Source organism: Condylostylus longicornis, unplaced genomic scaffold (genome assembly GCF_029603195.1).
Source record: "Condylostylus longicornis isolate FDR11 unplaced genomic scaffold, ASM2960319v2 ptg000084l, whole genome shotgun sequence".
Lineage (NCBI taxonomy): Eukaryota > Metazoa > Arthropoda > Insecta > Diptera > Dolichopodidae > Condylostylus > Condylostylus longicornis.
This window is the reverse complement of record NW_026578052.1, coordinates 7100941-7122607: the sequence shown is the minus strand read 5'-3', so window position 1 is coordinate 7122607 and position 21667 is coordinate 7100941. Positions and strand designations below refer to the sequence as shown.

The window sequence follows — 21667 nt, the reverse complement described above, 5'->3', positions numbered from 1 at the left end:
TACTATGGACAGTGCCGAGTAAAAAAATTGGGAATAACATTGGAATTGCGAACCCGATTTTTGTCCATTCCAACAACTTCGCGCTTAATTTTGCCTAGCGTAATAAAAGAAGCACTTTCGTATAACGACATCCCTTTGTGTTCTGCCAGTAAAGGTCGAATTCCACTTAAAGCAGGCAAAGTTATTGAGGCCCACGGTAGAAAAAGGCAGCGCAAAGAAAGGTTTTGACGCCTGCCCATCAGCAACCTCGTTTCCCGCTATGTTGAAGTCAACTAATACGCTGCAGATTACCTTACGTTATCATAGCAAATAAACAAGCCAACTCATCTGTGCAAAGGAACAAAGTGCATACTATAGATTTTATTTCATTTGAGGGTAAAGACTATCATATTTTCTTAGATATTTTTTGTTGTCAAACCTAAAATCCGATTTTTTTTCTTACACCTGCTTTCACCAAATTAAGATCCGGCTCTGTTAATTAACGAATGTCTGCTGTTATCGATTTTAAAGTAAACTATAAGCGCAGAAGTTAAGCACAGTGCGCTCTAATAGCGATTTTTTTTACAAGATCGTAACTCTTGTTCGCTAAAATACCTAAATTTTTATTGAAACACTTATTGCATTTTTAATGTAAGAGTCCTTTTCATCTATTTTTTTTTGTATTTTTGAAGAACCCAAATACATTGTATAACAAAAATTTAATGATATTTTATTTTTTAAAGTTTATTAGAGAAAAAGTAAAAAAGAAGACAAAACAAAAAAATTTAGCCACAAAGAAAAAGGAAGAAAATAATAAAAAAAATTAAGAAAAAAGGATATGATTTGGGTGGAAATGACTTGGTGGGTGGCGTTTTGTTGTTCTTTCATATCTTCTAATTCTTTATTAGAAAGTTGAAATGGGCGGTTAAAAAATCATTTTTTAAGTTTCTATTTTTTATTTTTTCTTGTTTTTTTTAGAAAATGAGATAAAAATTTTTCCTCGTATCTTATTATAAAAATTTTCATTTTAAATTTTTTTCTTCTCTTCGTTTTTTTTGCTTGCTTGTGGTATTGGAAGATGAGAAAATTTTGGGAAAAATCCAATTTTCTTTTTTGTTAACTATGAATTTTTTTTTAGAACTATAAAAGTATGGGAATTTTTTTTTGCTTTTTGATATTCGTAAAGCTAGTCTGATTGTCCTTAAATAGATTAAGAATAGTAATTGTCCTTGACGTCCTTTATAAATTGGATAAAATTTAACGACCTTATAACGATTTTTCGCTATGTCATAATTATCTAACTGTGTTAGAAAGTAATCTTGAATTTGATTTTTACCGAGAAGAAGAGAGGATAAGATTAGAATAGGTATGGGATAACAATTCACCGCGACCAAAGGTGGGGGGGATCTATTGTGGCCCCATTCCACCTATCACCCGTAAAGCGGTCCATCAAAGCCTAATCTTTTCACAAATTCGAGTATCTTGTGGGGATCGATTTCTCGCAACCCTCTTGCCAGGAGGGTACAAGAAGCCAAAAACTCCCTTCTGTGGTGAATCAATACTCCACATTTGCCAAGAAGGTGCATAGAAGATCTGCTCGAAAAATAAAGAATTAGTAAAATAACTGTTCAAATTCAAAAAAATCAGAGATTTATTATAGAAAAGTACGTCAAATTACTTTCAAATTAGTTCTGAATTACGGCTGTTACACTTACGAACGCAAAAATTAATGTTTAACTTCTAATATTTGGATCCGAAATTGGAACATAAGAAATTTTTTTTCTAGTTTTCTTGTTTCCTTTACTAGCATAACAAATTATCATGGAAAAAAACCCAATTTATACTCATGTATAAATTTTATTTTTCGCCTTCCCTAGAATTTTTTTTCTTCATTTTTCGGAAAATGGAAAAAGTTTTTCTTCTTTCTATAAAATCACGCATTTCATGTGGTCTTTTTTTTTATAAAATGAGAAAAAGAATTTTTTTTTTCATAATAATAAAAAAATTTTATAATTCCATATTTGGCTTGGAGTAAGAGAAAAAAATTTTTAATTTTACTTTATTTTACAATTGAATTCAATTTTATGATAAAATGATGAGATTCTGAAAAATTTTTCTGCGGATGAGAGAACAAGCTTAAAGGGAATTGTGGAGACAGATGGAATGAATGAGGCATGGTTTTTTTATATAAGAAAAGCATAATGACTTGTTGACACGTTTTTATTATTTTTAATAAAGGAACAATTAAGTAAAAATAAAGAAAAATTCTAAAATATTTTTTAATGTTAATGAATTCATTGAAATTGTATTTTTATTTCATTATGTTTGTGAATTTGTTTGTAAAACGGCAATTAGAAATAACTGTAATGGATAATTTGATGCATAAAATGTTCTAAATTTCTTGAGTGTAATTTTTAATAATTTTGTAAATTTAATCTTAGTTATAAAAAAAAAAATTATTTTAGGGAAAATTTAAGTTTAAGAAGATTTGTTAAACCGCATTAATTTGGAATATTTGAATAATGTGGCAACAACTTAACCAAATTACACCTTGCGTATTGAAATTCACATAAGATTTGTCAACAGCTTTTCCAGTTATGAATTTACATCAATTTTATTCTGCATACGGAATAGGTTTTGGTACAGCAATTCAATATGTACCAATCAATTTCCCTCAGAATATTCCTGAGAAAACTTTTGAAAATAAAGTCTTAAAAAATAGAATTTAATCTAAGAAATTCTCATTTGAATTTATTATAATTTGCAGGTCCTCTAATAAATTATTTCATTTGTATATTTCTGGTACTGGTACGTTTGGGCAAAAAATTATATGAAAAAACTCTCTTTTATATGAAAAAACTCTGGTCTCCGGTAAACCAATATGAAACGCCTCTAATGCGAACGTTTTCTGGGTATACTGAAAATTTTTCACGAAGTATTGAAAGTATCATAATTTAGAATCTTCCTAATTTCCGAGGCTATGGACAAGAACTACAAAAATTTAAGAACATTTTTCAAAAATAAGATTTGATTATTGTTTGGTCAATGTCAAATCCTTACCGAATTATGGATAAAAGCACTCAAAGACAACAATTTTCTTTAAATTTCATTTGAATATTGCTTAACTATAACATATTTTATTCGAGACTGTTTTCTTTAATCAAAAACTGCAGAAGTATAAGAAAATGTACTCCTCTTCTATTCTGTTCCAGCAGGCTACATTTAAAACTCTTGCCACTTTTTTATGTGCACACTTAATTTTCAATGTTAAATAACATTAAACTCACTATTAAAGAAGAAAGAATGTCAGAATATGACCTAAGATTACAAATGCAAACTAGCACTTGGTTTGTGTCTACAATAATTTTTTTTTTTAAATCATAATCATTGCATGCATCGTTACCACTGAAGGTAAATGCTTTTAATATTTAAAATAATTAAAATGACAACCTATACAAAATGTAAATTAACAAAATGGTGGAGTACCACAAATTATTCATAATTAAAAGTGCTTAATTCTAAAATGACATTCATAATTCTCATGATCTTTTTAAAATATTAAAAATTTCAGTCTGCAATGTTTATGGAACAAAAACAAAAATTTAATCTTTTATCTTCTATACAAAAAAATAAAGTCTAATAGCATTATTCCAAGTGGAAATTAACAAAGAACTAGACTTAACAGTGGTAAAAAAACCACTGACACCAACAGCTGCACATCATAAAACTTAAAAATGCATTTCTATAGCTAAAATATTTTTCCTTTTATATGGTAATGATACTTTTTCTACTTTACATAATGTGATTAAATGGAAACAAAACTGGGTCATGTTTCTATAAAGGAAGAATTCTGCATTAATTTGAAAAAAATTAAGAACTATATTATGCCGTATAATGACGATTTCCTTCGAGATTGAAAGGAAGGTCGAAATTAAAATCCTAAAGATTTTTAATATAAAAATTGAAGGTTATTAAAGTACATAGATGAAAATTTACATTAAAAGTTAAAATTTTTCACCATTTTTAAAATGGAAAACAAAAAATTTCTTTCAATTTTTTATTCAAGGACTCATTGTTTTTGTTTTGTAATGTAAGTGCTCATATAAAAATCATTATTTTTTAATTGTTTTCAAAATATTTGTTACTATTGTGAACAGTTTTATCACAAACAAAGGTAAAACGCCTAAATTTATGCTAAAATTTGGGAATTCTCCAATTCGTGCACATTTGTTTGTTTTCGTCGAAAGTAAGAATGCATGTAGCATCTCAAGTAAACAATACTTGATAAGAACAATTTGTCGCCCTCCTAGAAAACGGTAAGTCACCGGCCCGAGTCCAGTTGGGAGAAAATTTTTTTTTATTTTTCTGTCTTTAACTCGTTCCTTTGATTACGAAATCCATCTATTCTGCAGTTGTATGAAGATATCTTCACTGTGTTAATAATATATTTTGTTTCTCCCATCCCATTCTATAAATCTTATTCTGCGAAAGCATTGAGGACCGTTCACCCTGTGTACTTAATTAAATTTCGGTTTTCGGTTTCTCATTTTAAAATTCTGTTCTCATTTTTGAAATTCCGTTCTCATTTTTTAGCACTCACTTTTTATTTCTTAAAATTTTAATTCCCATTCGGCCTGATTTAATTTCACCAAATGCAGAATGAGAAATACAATAAATTAAGAATACTGCTAATGATTTTAGTATTTGCAAATTAAATAGAACTAAAACTTTATTTTAAAACTTTAAAGTTTCACCCAAATTACAAATTATACAAAGAAATATTCCCAGTTTCTTTTTGGAAAATTCAAATTTTTTTAATGTTTTCTCTGGTTTCACCATTTTTCTAATTAAAAGTATATTATAATTATTTTTTTTTTTGGCAGCGCATCATCATTTTAATTCAAAAACTCATTTTCTTTAATTTTACAAAAATTGAATGAATAAAAGAGAACGAATTTTTTACTTTCCATTAAACTTTTAGCACTTTTCATTTCCTTTGCTGTGGTGCTAAAATAAAATGTTTCCCCATTTACATACTGATGTACACACGCTTATGTGCTCATAACAATACAAAATTGTAGTAAATATAATTGCTAAAAAAAACAATAACCAAAAAAAATTCCTCCTTTACAAATTTAAAAAATTATCAGTAATTTGTTAACCATAATAATTTTAAATACTTTGATTAAAATTACGTTGTATAATTTTCCGAAAAATTCCTATTTATACCCTAATAATATTGTGTACATTACACACATCCAAATCAAACGCTTTAAAATCAGAAAAGTAACACACATTCTTTACTAAAAATTTAACATTTCTACAGCTGTTACAACAATTTTATAATATTTTCGGTTTTTAACAATATTCATCACCATTAAGTCCAATTTCCTAAAACAAAACTTTCTAATGAATATTAGAATCCATATTATAAATACAAATTGGAGAGAATGAAACAAAATATATTTTAAAAGCTAAAAGAGAAAAATAATATTAGAGGAAGAGCAAAATATGAAGAGAACAGAAAAAATAAAAATTAAAAAAAATACCTACGAATAAACAATGGTAACTAAATAATGATAACAAATAATAACCAAGGGAAAGAGAGAGAGAGAAAAAAAAAACAAACAAATAAATGAAGTTAAAATGGCAATTTAGTTAAAAAAATATTTTCTAATTTTTTATTAGTAGGAGTGAGGAGGAGGAGGGGGAATTACTAAAAATATGATAATTGTTCTGAAATCTGTTGCAGACCAAATAAATATCAGTGAATGTAAAAAAGTTTTTTCTGATGGTTTGAGGTTGAAACCGGTGGCTAAACTAGAATCCTCTAGAATCGTATGCAATTTGTAAGTGTTTTTAGAGTTAGAACACCAAAGTTGATCAATTAAATTTTGAAATTGCGACCAAGTTATTTAAAGAAAGCTCCAAAAACTAGCTATACTCAAACTACCTAAGATTATATTTATCACTAAGAAGAAAGGACTTTGTCAAATTGAGGCAAAAACAAATGCCTTGAGGCGGGATTGAATAAACACTCTTCATGTTTGGACTTACACACTTAATAATATTTTTTTCTACTTTTAGATATGAGAAAGATTTTCTCAACAACAACTGACTTTTTGAAGACGCTTAACACGACACTATAAACAACCTCCTTCATGGTACAGGAAGATCAGATTTTTTCTTTATATTCACTAGGTTTTTTAGAACGTCTAGTTGTGTGGTATAATTGTGTTTAAAAATTGTTGATCCGAATCTGCGAGAGCTGTTAGAAACTGGGATGAACGAATTTAAGCTGCATTTTGTTATTCCGCTTTTTTCAATTATTGAAGTGTTACGGATTTTCAGTAAATCAAAAAATTTGTACTCTAATGTTCTAATTGTTAAACACGGCGAAGTTTGAAATATCCTTGCTTTTTATAAAAAAAAAAAAAAAAAAAATCGCAAAAATAATATAAAAATAATGCTCTGTTTTTTTGTACCACTTTTATTATACAATAATTTAGATCTAATTGCAGGAAATTCAGGAAGCTGATAAAGGGACGACGATTCATTAAGACTTTATGATACGTTATTAATACCGATGGTGGATGTTGGTGGCCCGTATGGTACAATAAGTATCAATAATAAAAAAAAATGCAAAAGAAATAAATTTAAAAGTTTTTGTTAAATTTTTTTTTCCCCTGTTCTTGGGACTGTTAATTTTGTGTTTTGTAATAAAAACCGGAAGCATTCAATTTATGTACCTTTTCTTAAAATAAAAAATAATAAAAATAAACAAAATATAATAATTAAAAAGTAAAATTTTGCGAAAAAAAACTCATTTTCTACGTGACTTAACAGGAATTCGCCGTTCTGTTGTTTCTTTTTTTTTTTCTCGTTAAATTATAAAATTAGGACACTTTTGGGAATTTTTTTCACGTTGGAGTTTTTTGATGGTTTTTTTTTGCAAAAATCTTAAATAAAAATATTACGTAAATAAAATCAAATATTAAAGGAAAACCAGTGTTAAGACATTTTTATTGAGTAGCAAATGCAAGGATAACAAAAATAATTAATTAATCTCTAGATGAATTTTGATTAAAATTTACAGACGTAATTTATTATTTATTTTCGATAAGAAATAAAAATGGTAAGACGAAATGGAAGATAAAGATTTCGAGATAAAGCAGAATTAAATGGTATTATAAATCGCAATTTCGATAGCCGTTTGTGATAATTTGATAATTGAAGACATTATTGACCGACTAGTGTAAAGTATAACGAGCTGGATTAGTGGATAATGTATAATTAGTCATAAGAAAGTGCCAGGCTTCAAATAAAACTAGTATTAAGTATTTTTTCTTACGCGTATTTTCAATTTACAGATCGGACTTGGGACACGCTGATCGGACTTAGGTACCTACCTGCAGAATTTCGATTATGCAGTTTTCTAAAACAAAAGCGGATGATAATAAAGGAATTAAGGCGAGTGGTAATAAAGCAGTTTTGTAAATATGTTTGAAGTCAAAGATTAAAGTAAGATTTCTGTAAGGTTTAATTTAATTTTAATAATTTTATCTTACTGTTATAATATAATTAGGCGGCACTTTCAAGTAAAACGTGCATACAAGCATCAGCAAAGATTTTATTTTCAAACTTGTTTTTTATACTCCCAAAATTTAAATTAGAAGCAGTCAGAAGCTCCCTCTCATAAATTCACTTCTTCAAAATTAAAAGCTTATTCCATTTATCTTCAAGTTTCACTAATCGTAGCATGTTTAAATATATGGATCGCATATTATCCTCTTCATATCCCTTCAGCCGCTCTAATAGATTTTGATAATTTTTCATCAAAAATGTAAAAATTGGATTATATTCCTTTATTTCTCTTAATTTATCTCAACATTTTTTTGTGTTCCTATAAATTAAAATTAGTTCTTTTAAAGGTTTTAGGTACACTATAACATTTTTGAAAAAAATACGCGAGCTAATTAAATTAGTACAAATAATTTCTTATAGCTGAAACACCTTCATAGATTATCGATATAATAAACATATGCACTTCTTATACCTAGCATTATAATTCACTGCATGCTGTCGAATATTTCATATATTTCACATAGTTAACACGATTACCTTGTCATTAATTTTTGAAATATTATATTATTAATTTAAATTAATGTTACACCCAAGGATCATAGTTCAAACGTAAGAAGTCAAACATAAGAGATATACGAATGAACTTCATACAAAAATGACAGCTGCATTTTAAAAATTTAAACAATACACGCATCACTTATAGAACCGAAAATGGAAGTCGTTCATTTATTGTTACGGTTAATTGATTTTATCATAAATTTGTTATCAAAATTCTTCTTAATTGCATTTTCCTCTTATAAAACTACCGGTTCTATCTATATTTATTTAATGGCACGTGACTATGCAATTAAATAACAATTTTTTAATATAATAAATTATTGTTCTCGTCTTAATGAACATTTAATTTGTGACTATTATAATTTTTTTTAATAATATTTAAAAAAAAAGAAAGGATCCCGCCGCGCAACTTTTATTTCTTAATTTTCTAATATTTTATCTACAGTACGCTCACATTCTTGCACTCATACTATGACGGTTCTCTTTAGGAGTGAAATAATAATATTTTCTTGTCGCGCATGAAATGGAACATTTAACATGAGATTTAACAGTAGGTTGACATTATAAATTTGAAAAGAAATATGAGAGTATTCAAATGAATTTGAAAGGCGTTCTGGATAGAGCGCCAGCAGTATGTTAAAAACTCCCCATGAGGAACAAAACAGGAATATGGTTCGAATTTTACAATACAAAATGTTAATTATGTTAAATAATCATTTACATTCTCATAGATTTATTTTCACTCGGATTGTGACGTTGGGACGATGAGATATAAACAAGTTTTGCTCAGCAGCTATCAGCAGAAAAATATCTTCCTGTTCGGCTGCGCGATAAATGAAAATCAAGGAGCGCCAACCTCACAAAATTTTTGCAATTTTTAGTAGATTATATTAAATGCTCAGCAGATCCCTTTTCGATAACTTTTCAAAAATAATTTAATTTCAAGAAATTTGCCAGCAACAAGGTCAAATTCAATACGATTCATGTAACATAAGTTGATTAGCATAATTCCTGATTAGCGTAATATTATCTCAATGTTGACATGATCAACTCTGGTATTCTCGCTATCATTTCCAACTTATCCTTATTGTAGACAAAAACCATTAAAAATGTCTTGAAGTTTTGTTCAATATCTTCCAATACCGTTATAGTTTAATGAATTTTAATGGAAAATGGAGTAGCATAGTATAATATTTCGTTCTATACAACTACATGCATACAACATATCCTATACTTTTAATGTTCTCATAAAAAAAAATATAGTAAATAAAACTTTTAAATCCATCTTATCCGATTATTTTTCAATAATAAATCGCAATAAAATAAAGCAAAAAAACTAAAAATAATTTTCCATAAAATCAGTAAAATTACATTAGACCCACCCACCCCCTCCTTTAACACTGAATGATTGATAACCGATACAAATTTTTAATAAAACTTAAAAAAAAAATAAGTAATGGCAGGAAAAGGTCAAAATTTTACTAGAATTAAAAAGTTTTTTGTTTTAAACTCGTAAAAAATAACAAAAACCAATAAATTTTTTGCCAGATCAAAACTTTTTTTTTTGTGATTTTGCAGCTTTCAATTAAAACATGGTTGAATTCATTCATAAAATTTAAAAGTTTTGCCATTTTTACTATAAAAAATCTTTCCAAAGTTTTTTGATATTTTCGAAACAAAAGAATTTTTATATTTTCCGTACAGCAAAACATTCTTTTCTCTCCCCAAAAAAAAACCATTAAAAATTCGAATATTTCAATGTTTTTAATTTTCTGAACAATATAAGGAAGCGTAGAGAGTTAACCTGATCAACTTTAAGGCATTTTTGTTGAAAATTTTATATAATTTACTCCAATACGAGCACATTTCCAATTGTAATTTCCAAGGTTCTATGTTTAAATGCAAAACGAGGAAACCTTTTTTAATAGGTTTTGCAGCTTCAATATGCTAGTATCTACTTAATAATGTTGTAATTTTTCAGTCTGGGCTGGTAAATATTTGTATGGCACTCGCAGACACTTGTATGAAAATGGTCGATAACTGTTTTAAGAAATAGGATAATTTCGTGTAGGCAGTCATTAACAATTCAAGTATGATTAATGTTAGAAATACGCTGTGGTGGAATTAATATTAAAAATATTTTTAGGTTATTTCCGACAACTGCAACATAGTAGTATTAGTATTTGAAGCAAATAATACTAATACTACTATGAAAATTAAAATATTTGATGTAGGTTTCCATTTCAATAGCTTTTACTGTAATACAAGGATTATTATAAATCGAATATAAAATCTGTTATACTCTTAACATTTTCTAATATTTTGCGTACACATAAAAATTTTACGATTTTTTTACAAAATATTTTTTCAAAATAAATCTTCTTCTTTGTCGTCTCGGACTCAGAATTATTTTCATCTGAGAAATGAATAATTATTATTTAAGAATCGCCATAAAAAGCAAAACTTTTTTAATATTTTTGTTTTTTGTATAACTTTATTATGTAAATATAAAAAAAATAGAGTAGTCGCATTGTTTAATATTTCTATAGAATTTAAATTAAATGATCGTATAAAAAACTATACGGCAACTATTTTGTTTTTCTTTTTATTTTCCTATAAAATATTAAAATTTTATTATGCTTAAAAAAGTTATAGTTTTTAAAAAATAATGAACTTTATATTTTTGTTTTTTGATATCCTTCATATCTGGATTTTAGGATCAATTCAATTTTATAAGAAATTTTCATAAAAATTCAATTTAATTTTATTTTTATGTCTAACTTGATTAAAATAAAAATTATCAGGGTTTCATTACGTTAGAATCTTAGTAATGACTTAAGACGCGGAATTTCATTTTATTAAAATTGAAAATTTATTGAACATTTTATAGTTAATAACAGAGCGGTGATAGATAGTGGGGGTATCCTCTATCAACTTTCCTCTTCATAGTGTTGAATGAGTTAATGAAAAGAATCGACGCCGAATGGTATCAAATGGGGGTTGACCTGCAGGCTGAGTATGTACCTCTTAGCTCATATATATGCGGATATGCAGATCAAATTAAAAATCATAGAAAGGAAAGCAACGGGAGTCGGCCTGAAGATTAACACCAACAAAACTAAATGCCTGAAATTGAACACAATTAATATTGTCAGCCTTGAACCAGCCCAAGTCTTTAATAAACTAGTTAAGATTCCTGGCAAAAAGAAATGTGACCCATACTACCCCCGCCGTCCCCATGCTGAAGCTGGAGCAGTGTTACATTTAAATTAAAATTAGGTATTATCCTTTTAGGAAAAATTTTGAAGATTGGAAATATCTAAAATAGTAAAAGCATTCTTTTGATAACAACATATTCAATTTTAAATTTCAATCATTTTCTCAGTATATATAAGTAATAGTGTGGTTTGGCGACTCTTATTGGACAGGAATAACTCTCCTTACAGCCGTAACTACCTACACAATAATAGTTAAAGGAGGAATGAAATAGTTTTTAAATAGAAATATTTTCTATATAAGAGTCAATACTCAATGGCTCAAAATTGGCTCAAAAATGGCTCAAAATTGGCCCAAAATTCATACCAAATTTCTATTGGCCCGAAATTTATAAAGTTGCCACCTGTTATTTCAACCATCCTGTAACTTAACCTAAATTCAATTTTTATTAGATAACAAATTATTATAATTTGATTTTATTGTTGAGTTTTCACCATAAAATTTAATTGTAAAATTAAAGTTTTTAAGTATTTGAACATTTCTCTCATTAACAATCTGTTGTAAAATTACAATATTTCTAATATATAAATTTGGATTTATTAAAAAGTATATTAATTTTATAGTTTGCAGTGTAGTTGTTTTTCATAAATTAAATAACCATAATATTAAATTGTAAACTACTTAAATTTTATAGTGTTTTTTAAGAGTGTACAAAAATTTATTTGAAAATTACTTTTCAATATTGTTCAAGCGTTAGACACAATAGGTACACATACTTAAGTATATCAACTGTATAGAATAATATTGAAAATGTAATTATTATGAAAATTAATATTGATGCCTTCTAAAAAATAAATTTCTTCAATATTTATGGGGGGTAATATAATTGATGAATCCGTAAGGGTTAGGAAAATTTTACAGCAAAAATAAAATATAAAATATATTATAGGTTTTTCGTTCAAAGCACAAATATCAAATTTATTTCTTAACAGAGAGAAAAAAAAAAACGAAAAACTGAAACATGATTAATCGCTTTCAATAATTTTTTAAGAATTTTCCACCTACATACATGCTTATATATTCTCATTTGCATACAAATATTGTTATTATACTGTTATACATGTATAATATTTAAATATTTTGTATACTTATCTCAAAGAATATACATTTCGTATAACAACTTATCATAATAGTTGAGTAAATTGATCCCTCGAGAACGATTTTGTTAAAATTACTTTTTTATACTTTTTAAAACCCTTATAAGGATAATAACATCTTATTTTTACCATTGAAAACTTAAGCATAGCACATATACATAAGAAAAGGAGTTAAAGCTCCCCACAAAATATATTTTATATTACATGTTATACAAATACCTATTATATAATATTTGGTATTATTATATTATATTTTATATAATAATTTATTTATTTAAAATATAATTTTAAAATATACAAGCATATAACAAAAATTGACAACGCATGTTATACTTATGCAAAATAAACCGAAAACACCTTTCAACATAATAAAATTATTAAAATATAATAAGGAAAAGATGAAAAAAAAGTTTTAAAGTACAAGTGTGATAAAAATAGAGTTGCCGTTTATGATATAGGTTTATGAATAGTACGATTTGTAGCGGGTTAATAAACACAATTTTTAAGTAAACGATCGCTACGGTAGCCTGAAATTTATTACTTAATTAATTGACTTCTGGATTACAAGATGCAGAGCCACATTATTTTAAGTTAATTCGTATTTGTCTCAAACCTTCAGTTAACACTATTACTTCATAATTTCTCTCCTAGTTTTAAGTACGCTTTTAATTTACATTACAATACGCAATTTAAACTATATTATTATGAGCTGTAAAGTTTATTTTCTCTCTCACAATAATTACTAAATAAGCCACAGCAAATTTAAAAAAAAAAAGAGAATTAAATTTTAATTCTTTCTTGCTGCTCTTCCTGGAACCTTTTGTATGATGTGTTGTGTGTTTAATAAATTGCATTAGAGTTTTGTATAAGCATATAACAGATTGAGTATGTTTCGACAGTTGCACTTTAATTTTTATGAATATAAAACGGCAACACTTTCTTTTAACATTATATTATAATCAAATAGAAAAGATAAAATTAAAGCATATGCTTAAAGTTACTCTAATCATAAAATTATAATCAATAATCATTTTGTGTAAGTATCTATAATTTTTAAATATGTGTGTGTATGTGCAAACTTTTATACCAATGTACTTTTTATTATTATAATTTAATATTGTATATAAGTTCGAATTTATATGTATAAATTTATGTCGAACATTACAATATATAAGAAATTATTAAAGTATGTTTATAAAATAGAAAATTACACTTACCTGTCTACCCCTTAAGGTACATAACCACCATCCATTTAATCCTTCAATATCCTGTTCTAAAACGGTTAATGTGTCACCCTTTTTGAATGCCAATTCATCAGGATTGTCAGCAATATTGTCATATATTGCTTTTGCATAAATTTTCTGTAAAGAAAAAGGATAAAAAAATATTAATAAAGTATGGGATAAGAAATAAAATTCGATTATAGAAAATTCAAAACGGTTTCTTTTTTTTTCTTCTTTTATTCATCGTAATAAAGTAACGGTAATGGTATTACAATGTTAGTAAAATATAAGAACATGGTAAAAATGGTATGCAAAGTGTAAAAAATGTTTTCGTATTAAAATTTTTGTAACCTTTGAAAAAAAAAAATTCTCCCCTTTTTCCAGTTGTGTATAAAATGAAAGAAAGAATAAAAAAAAATTAACATCAGGAAGTTGGGGGTTAATATTTTTATATTTTATTGTAAGTAAATTGTAACAGTAATAAATGCAAGTTATGAAAAATAAAAATTGTTTGTGAGTAACAGTCTGCCATTAATTTTGGGGATTTAAGGGATGAAAATCTGTATTGTGTCGGGTAACGGTACATAGGATTTAATTTTGTTTTCTTTTTTTTCTTGTACTTAATGTTATTTTATTTTTTACTTTCTCACTTTTATTGTAAGTCATTCTGTTTCATGTTTTCAAATAACATTTTTATACGCACAAGTATTTTGGGGTTTTTTCTTTTTAAGATTGAGGTTAGTGGATTTTGTTTTTTCATTCATAATGTTGGAGTACTAAATTTGTGTTTATTTCTAAAGTTACTACAGTAGCTTTTAAAAAGTTCGATTAAATTTTCCATAAAACAAAACGTAGGCCGTTCATTATTGTTTCCAGAAAATGAGTATTGTATCGAAATATACGGCAATTATTTCATGAGGTATATACCTTAAATAGATAAGTTCGAAATTAATCCTTCAGGGGTAAAAAAATTAACAGAAAATAAGTAACTTTCGGCTTCAGAACAATCACTCTCTAGTAAAAATTGAAATAGTTATTGAAAAGGTCTTGAAGAACTTTATATCTTTTGTGCATCTTATAGAAAATAAGGCTTGCAAGACCCTAACAAATTAATTAAAAAGGCTCATTTTACGCCTAACTAACAACAGCTGATATTATTCCAATTCCCCAATTTTCTCTTAGAATCTTAAAGTAAATTTTGTTCAAAATAAACAAAGAGCCAGTTTATGTTAAACTTCCGCTCTCTACATCTTTGTTGTGAGAATCATGTTGTCTGATTGAACTAATTAGATTCAACACACTTTTAAAAGCATTCTTTTAGAAACACAAACATACGTCTTGTATACCCAAGAGTTATCCTGTTCAATTTCAAACACAAAAAAAAACGAAATTTCCTTCTTGTATTTTATCTACAATTTGCTTACATATGTATTTTACTAGTACATAATATAACAAACAGCATCGTAAAGCACATTTATAATATTTAAAAATCAGTAAAAGTTGGTGGAAAAAAAAATAGCAGAAATATACGGTGTATGTATGAACTTATAAGCAGGGGAAAAAAAATCAAGACACAATGGAAAAAATAAAAAGAAAAACAAAAAACACAGGGAGGTTAACAAGTTTCATAACATGTAACTCATAATTTATAAAAATTAAAATAAGAAAAAGTTTAAGAGTACATCATTAGAATTTAGTATTTAAAAGAACAAAACTAGTTACATATTATATGTAAGCATACATACACACAATTACGTATGGAAAAGTACATGCATGTACAAAAGTATTCACACCTTTCACACACATCTCTTTAAAGTCAGAGAGAAACAAGAAGGCAAGCAACAATGCGAGTATTATAAAGTTACAGTTTTCTTTGATACTAATTTATTTTATGTAAATTTATTTGAATTTTAAGAGTAAAGAGAAGAGATATTATGTATAATAGGAACGGGAAATGTAATAGTAATAATACTGATATATTGTTAAAATTATTAAAATTGTTATAATAAAAAATTTTATACGAACGCATATGTACTTAAAGTTATACTCGCTCTTATATTGTGTACGAGTATAAGTATGTGTACAATTATATTCGTATGCAAGTACAGCAATATGACAGTAACATTTAATATTAAGTTATTACAATTTACAATCCATATGGTATCTATAATTTTAGCTAGGTACTTAAATTTTAAAAAGTGTATGTGCAAATTGCGCATATATGCGCAGTATACGGCAGCACATTATAGTGTGGAAATGAAGTAAAGAAGCTGAAATAAATGACAAGAAAATAAAAATAAGAAATCGAAAAACATAATTCTCCGTTATTTAGTGTAAAATAAAAAGAAAAAGTTTTTATATGTAAGTACTTATGATCAAACGTAAGAGACATCTATAAATCAAAATTAAGATTAATTCCAATTTTTCTCATATATTTTGTGTTTGTGCTTCTCTTTTATTTACTTAAAGTTTTTCTTTGCTTGTTGCTACTTTGAGAAAAATAGAAAACAGCAAATAATTTAAACTTGTCTAAAGTTTTTCTTGACTTTTATAGTATAGCTATTGGCGCATTTTAAAATTAAAGTGTAAACACGTACGTGCATCGCACTTGATTTCTGTATTTTAAAATTTTATTTTATTTGTAAGTAAATTACTATTGTTTAATTCTTTTTTGTCATAATTTTATTTAGAATTAATATTTTTATCATATAAGAGTAATCTCATTGGAATAATGAGACCAACAAAAAAACGAGAGGACGAATTACTCAAAATTCGTAATATTATTTTATCTTACAGTAAAAGAATTGGAATAGTGTTGGATATCAGGTCATTAGAGCATAGCTGGTGGCAATTCTTTTACGGATAGGGAGACCAGATTATAGCTTTAGAACCTAGATGCGGAGATTGTTTTGTTACGAAATATTTCTTTTTTAGTTAGAAGGTCTAGGAGTCCTGCTCCAATGAATTTAATTTAATTTTACTTCCGATAACTGAGAATATCGATCTTATTAAGAGCATTTGTATCTTATTTAAGCCACTTAATTTCAAGACATTTTATTAAGGTAAATTAACTTTGTAAGCCCAAAATGACCCTGGCGTCGGGAGGCGCGTTATATAAATAAATAAATAAAATTAAGTGTCTGAGAAATTTTGTCTTCGAAAATTCTTAATTTATATAATAAGTTTTATTAATATTGTTTTATTTCAAAAAATGTTGCACAATATTTTAATATTAAAATTTTGAAATTTTAACCTATTTCTACCGAAGCAGTATGCTAATGTAATAAATTGCGGTGGTGTGATGTTTGTAAGCTGTAAATTTATATTGTAAACATAAGATCGTTTAGCTAATTCAAATTGAAATAAATTCTAAATTATTAGATTGCAATTTTTACAATATCGTAAAAAAAATTAAATTATTGCCTAAAGCTTTGACATGCATTTATAAGGCGCTTTACCATTATGGAATTAATTAATTTCAGAAAATATCTATTAGAAATTAAAAACTACAAGTTTTCACATTAATTTTGATTAAGCTTATTGTAATAAATAAAATCTATAAAAGATTGACGTGTATTGTACGTAAAGGTATATATATGTATGCAAAAAACTATATAATATTATTAAATCTTAGTGAAATATTTAATATTATTATACATATAAAATTATTGTTATACTATTATAAAATTGAATGATTCATAAGCATTCAATTTTCAAAAAATTTATTTAAGATTTTTTTATATTTCCATATACTAAGCTTTATCGCTTATGCACAGAACCGGATGTACTCGTACTTTATCAGGAAATCTAAGAGTTTAAGCTAATGATGAACAGCAGCAAATATTAAAGCCGTTAAGTAACGATTCTTCAATCAACTTTGTTTATAAGAAATTCTTAAAAAATTTTCAAGGCTTTCAGATTTTCAGGGCAGTTTGTATTTGACTATAGCCCGTAATCGTAAATTACCGGTATTTTTCGATTTTTTGGAATGAGAAATTGGTGAAAATTTATTCCTGATATGGTAAATAAGACTGTCCATAAGAATAAAATATGGTAGAAAGACATATTTCTGGTCCAGGAACCCTGGCTGGCAGGTGGAAATATCTGCGGACTCAGGACGGCGGACTATAAGCTGTTTTATAGCAACAGCGACGGAAAGGTAAGATCATGCATATTAATTAAAAGTAACTTAAATGCTTTTCTGTTGCTTCTTTACAGCAATGAAGATTTGACTGCAGTCAGTTTCTAGGTCGGTGGCAGAATCTCCTGGTGGGCCTCAGTATACCTGCCCTATGATTCCCAGGGGATGCTTCCACCTAGCAATCTGAGAGACCTGGTGGAGAAGACGCGGTCTTTTGGCACTGGTCTCATCATTGGCAACGATACCAACGTACATCACGTGATCTGGGGAAGCTCGGATACCAGCACTAGAGGTAAGTCACTTTTTGATTTTATCTTGAGTACTAACCTCACACTATGTAATAGAGGCTCAGAGCCTACATTCGTTTTTAAAAATAGGCAGGAGGCTATACACGTAACCATTGCCTCACAAATTATTTTTGGCTCGGTTACGAACTGGAAAGTATCGCAAGAGCATTCCTTTTTGGACCATCGCTATATAGAATTTGAATTCGTTGCTAGGCACAATTCTCCTTTGACTTTTAGGAACCGCAGGCGGATTGATTGGCCTTGGACCCGAGATCCCTTCACGTCGTGAGACGCCGGCGGACCTCGACAGTATGGTTTCTACGCTCACTGGAGCTCCTGGACCAATTCCCCTTCGGAGTCTCTAAAACTGGTCTTGGATACGCACTTTCCTGAAGGTCGCGAAGAGCATGCTCCGAATAGTCATTTTGGCGAGTGGTGCGCGGGAGCAGTGATCACTGAGGGGGGAATACTCTGGGCCATTCGCGGCTTTGATCCGTTTAAATTGGCTGGCTCTGACGACATAGTACAGCAGAACTACAATGCGCTGCGGAGGTCATCCTTCCTTGGCTTAAGATTATCTATGAGTGCTGTATAGATTTAACCTACATTCCAAAATCGTGGAATGTTGCTAAGGTGGTCCTCATCCCTAAGGCTGGGAGAAGTTCTCACAGCTGCCGGAAGGATCTTAGACTTATCAGTTTCACGTCTTTTCTATTAAAGATATTGGAAAAGTTGATAGACGTATACATAAGGAGTAACCTTAACCTAAGGCTTATATCTCCGGCACAACATGCGTATCGTAAGTGGAGGTCAACGGAAGCGGCCATTCTTTGATACACTACATTGAAAAATTTGGACTGCAGAGAGTATACAATGGCTGCCTTCCTGGATATTGAGGTCGCATTTAACAATGTCGAGTCGTGGGCTATCACTCAGGCGCTGTCAGTGCTCAGGCGATTCATGGCTCTCTGATTGCTCTAATAGGCAACATGCTGTCAGGTAGAAACATCAGGGCTAACTTTGGGAGATCATGCATTGAACGCTCCGTTGGCGGGGACATCCCGGAAGGAGGTGTGCTTTCTCCTCTTTTCTGGAACCTCGTAATTAATCAATTACTGGTATGCCTGGAGGGGGAGGATTACAAGGTGATAGCTTACGCTGATGGCTTGACTGTTGCGGTGTCTGGAAAGCACCTTCATGCCCTAAGTGGGCTGATGCAGAAGGCCCTGAGCCTCGTGTCTGGCTGGGCTGCCGGCTGTGAATTGACTATCACCCCACAAAAGACGGAACTGGTTATTTTCAGTAGGAGATATAAGACACCAACAATAACTCCGCCGACACCCAACGGCATTCGCTTATCCTTTAGCAGGGAGGCTAGATTCCTGGGTCTAATTCTTGATTCAAAGTTGAACTGGAGGTCCAACGTTATGGCGAGAGTAAGGAAGGCAACTATTGCGCTTTACTCATGGAAGAAGGCCGTCGGGAAGAGGTGAGGCCTTAAACCAAGCATGGTTTATTGGCTATACACCGCAGTGGTGAGGCCGATCCTGATGTATGCCGTTTTGGTGTGGTGGCCAGCGCTCCACACAGCGGGGGGCCTCAGGCTGATAAGCAAGATTCAAAGAATGGCGATGGTATGTCTTGGTGGGGTATTACGCTCCACCCCTACGCGCCTCTAGGGGCATGCTTCCGTTCTCGTGGATTGTGGACATGCTTTGGGGCCAACTTATTATGTGCCTCCGGTGCTCTCACTCACGGGGAACTTTGGAACCTCGATTCCACTTAGGGAAGCCTCGCTGAACGAGAGAGGTACTGGCGACGGATCAGTACATTTTTACACGGACGGATCCAAACTTGATGGCAGGGTGGGTGGGGGAGTTTATTCTGAGCAATTAGATGTTGAGCTCTCCTTCCGTCTGCCGGATCACTGTAGGGTATTTCAGGCCGACGTGGCCGCAATTGGGGAGGTTCTGCGCTGGCTTGGGTGCAACGTCGTATCGGCTGGTGGCGTCAGTATTTTCACTGACAGCCAGGCCGCGGTAAGGGCACTGGGCTTTGAGGTTTCCACGTCTAGAACGGTCCGGGACTGCAGGTCGTCTCTTAATGAGATGGCAGGGCAGTTCGAAATAAACTTGGTTTGGTTCCTCGGACACAGTAGAGTTAAGGGTAACTGCAAGGCGGGCGAGCTTGCGAGGCACGGAACTACTCTGGATATTCCACCTGAAAAGGTGAACTTGGGCATGCCTCTAAGAACCCTAGGACTGCTGCTGCGCAACGCGGCAGTAGAGCGCACCAACCTTAGATGGGCTAATGGAGCAACGTGTAGCGCGACAAGGAATTTGTGGCCAAAGCTGCATTTACGTCGCACAAGGGATATGATCTCTCTCATAAGGGAGGATATCGGTGCTGTGGTGGGGTACTGACGGGCCATTGTCTGATCGGCGAACATGCAAGAAGAATGGGCCGCCCGCAAATGATCTTTATAGGAGTTGCTGTGACGAGGGGGAGGAGGTACCACTTCTTCTGCGGTACCACAACGGGCCTAGTTGGCCTATGTGTGCCCTTCGGGGAGCAGCGACAACCGAATCTAACCTAAATAAGACTGTTAGATTAAAATACAAAAATTTTGTAAATTAAATGCAATAATTTCTTCTCTATTTTATACAAACAACTGAGAGAATTCCGTTCAATTTATAACCATTATACATATACCTATATGTATACTATATATATGTAACTATCGTATTCAGCCCAGACATATTGTAAATCCGGCACTGCTTATACACTCGACGCTATATGCAACTTTTCCATTTAAATTGTTCTATGTCTGGGCATTTGATTTTAATTTTTGATTGTGTTTTATGTAAACCGCAAAAGCTTTAATTTATTGCGCTGTATATTTTTTAAATGGCACCAACAAATTATCTGTTTTGTCTTTTTTTTTTCAATTTTTTTTTTATAATCGATACTTTTTTAACCTGATCTAATTAATCAATAAAATTGTTTAGGGTATAAATTTTGTGGTTTAACAACAAATCATTTTAAAAATTTATAATTTAAATTTATAATTGACTTTAGATGCAAGTCGCCGTATGAGTTTTCTCTTGTGTGTTTGTAAAATATAATTAAAATTAAATTATTGTAACTAATATAATAATTATATAGCATATTGATTAAGATTTTAGAAATTTAACTTGTTTTTTAGTTGCATACTTTCTGCATACGGTGGGCATACAATATAAAACTCATATTGGTTGTATGTGTACCGGTGTACGAGATTTGGTTGATTATTTCATAATTATTATTATTTTTTGTTTCTACACTAGATCAAATTACTTGTTCACGTTTTTCATTCAAATGTTGGCATGTAAATAATTTTAATTTATACCTATATTAATTTTTGTTAATATAAATTTTCGACGTCCGCAAAAACAAAAAGAAAACAACAGCAAAAAAAATTTGCACTTGTATGTTAAAAAAATTAACAAAAAAAAACATTATTTGCAAATATAAAATAAAACA

At 29.7% G+C, this 21667-nt stretch overlaps 1 protein-coding gene across 1 annotated transcript in view; it reads right to left on the bottom strand.

Moving 5' to 3' along the window:
* LOC129613465 (breast cancer anti-estrogen resistance protein 1) overlaps positions 1-21667 on the bottom strand; it is a 105603-nt gene that overhangs the window by 48228 nt on the left and 35708 nt on the right. Inside the window, exon 2 of the mRNA XM_055527547.1 lies at positions 13712-13855. Coding sequence (XP_055383522.1) covers positions 13712-13855 — 144 coding nt within the window. The remainder of the gene's footprint in view (positions 1-13711; positions 13856-21667) is intronic.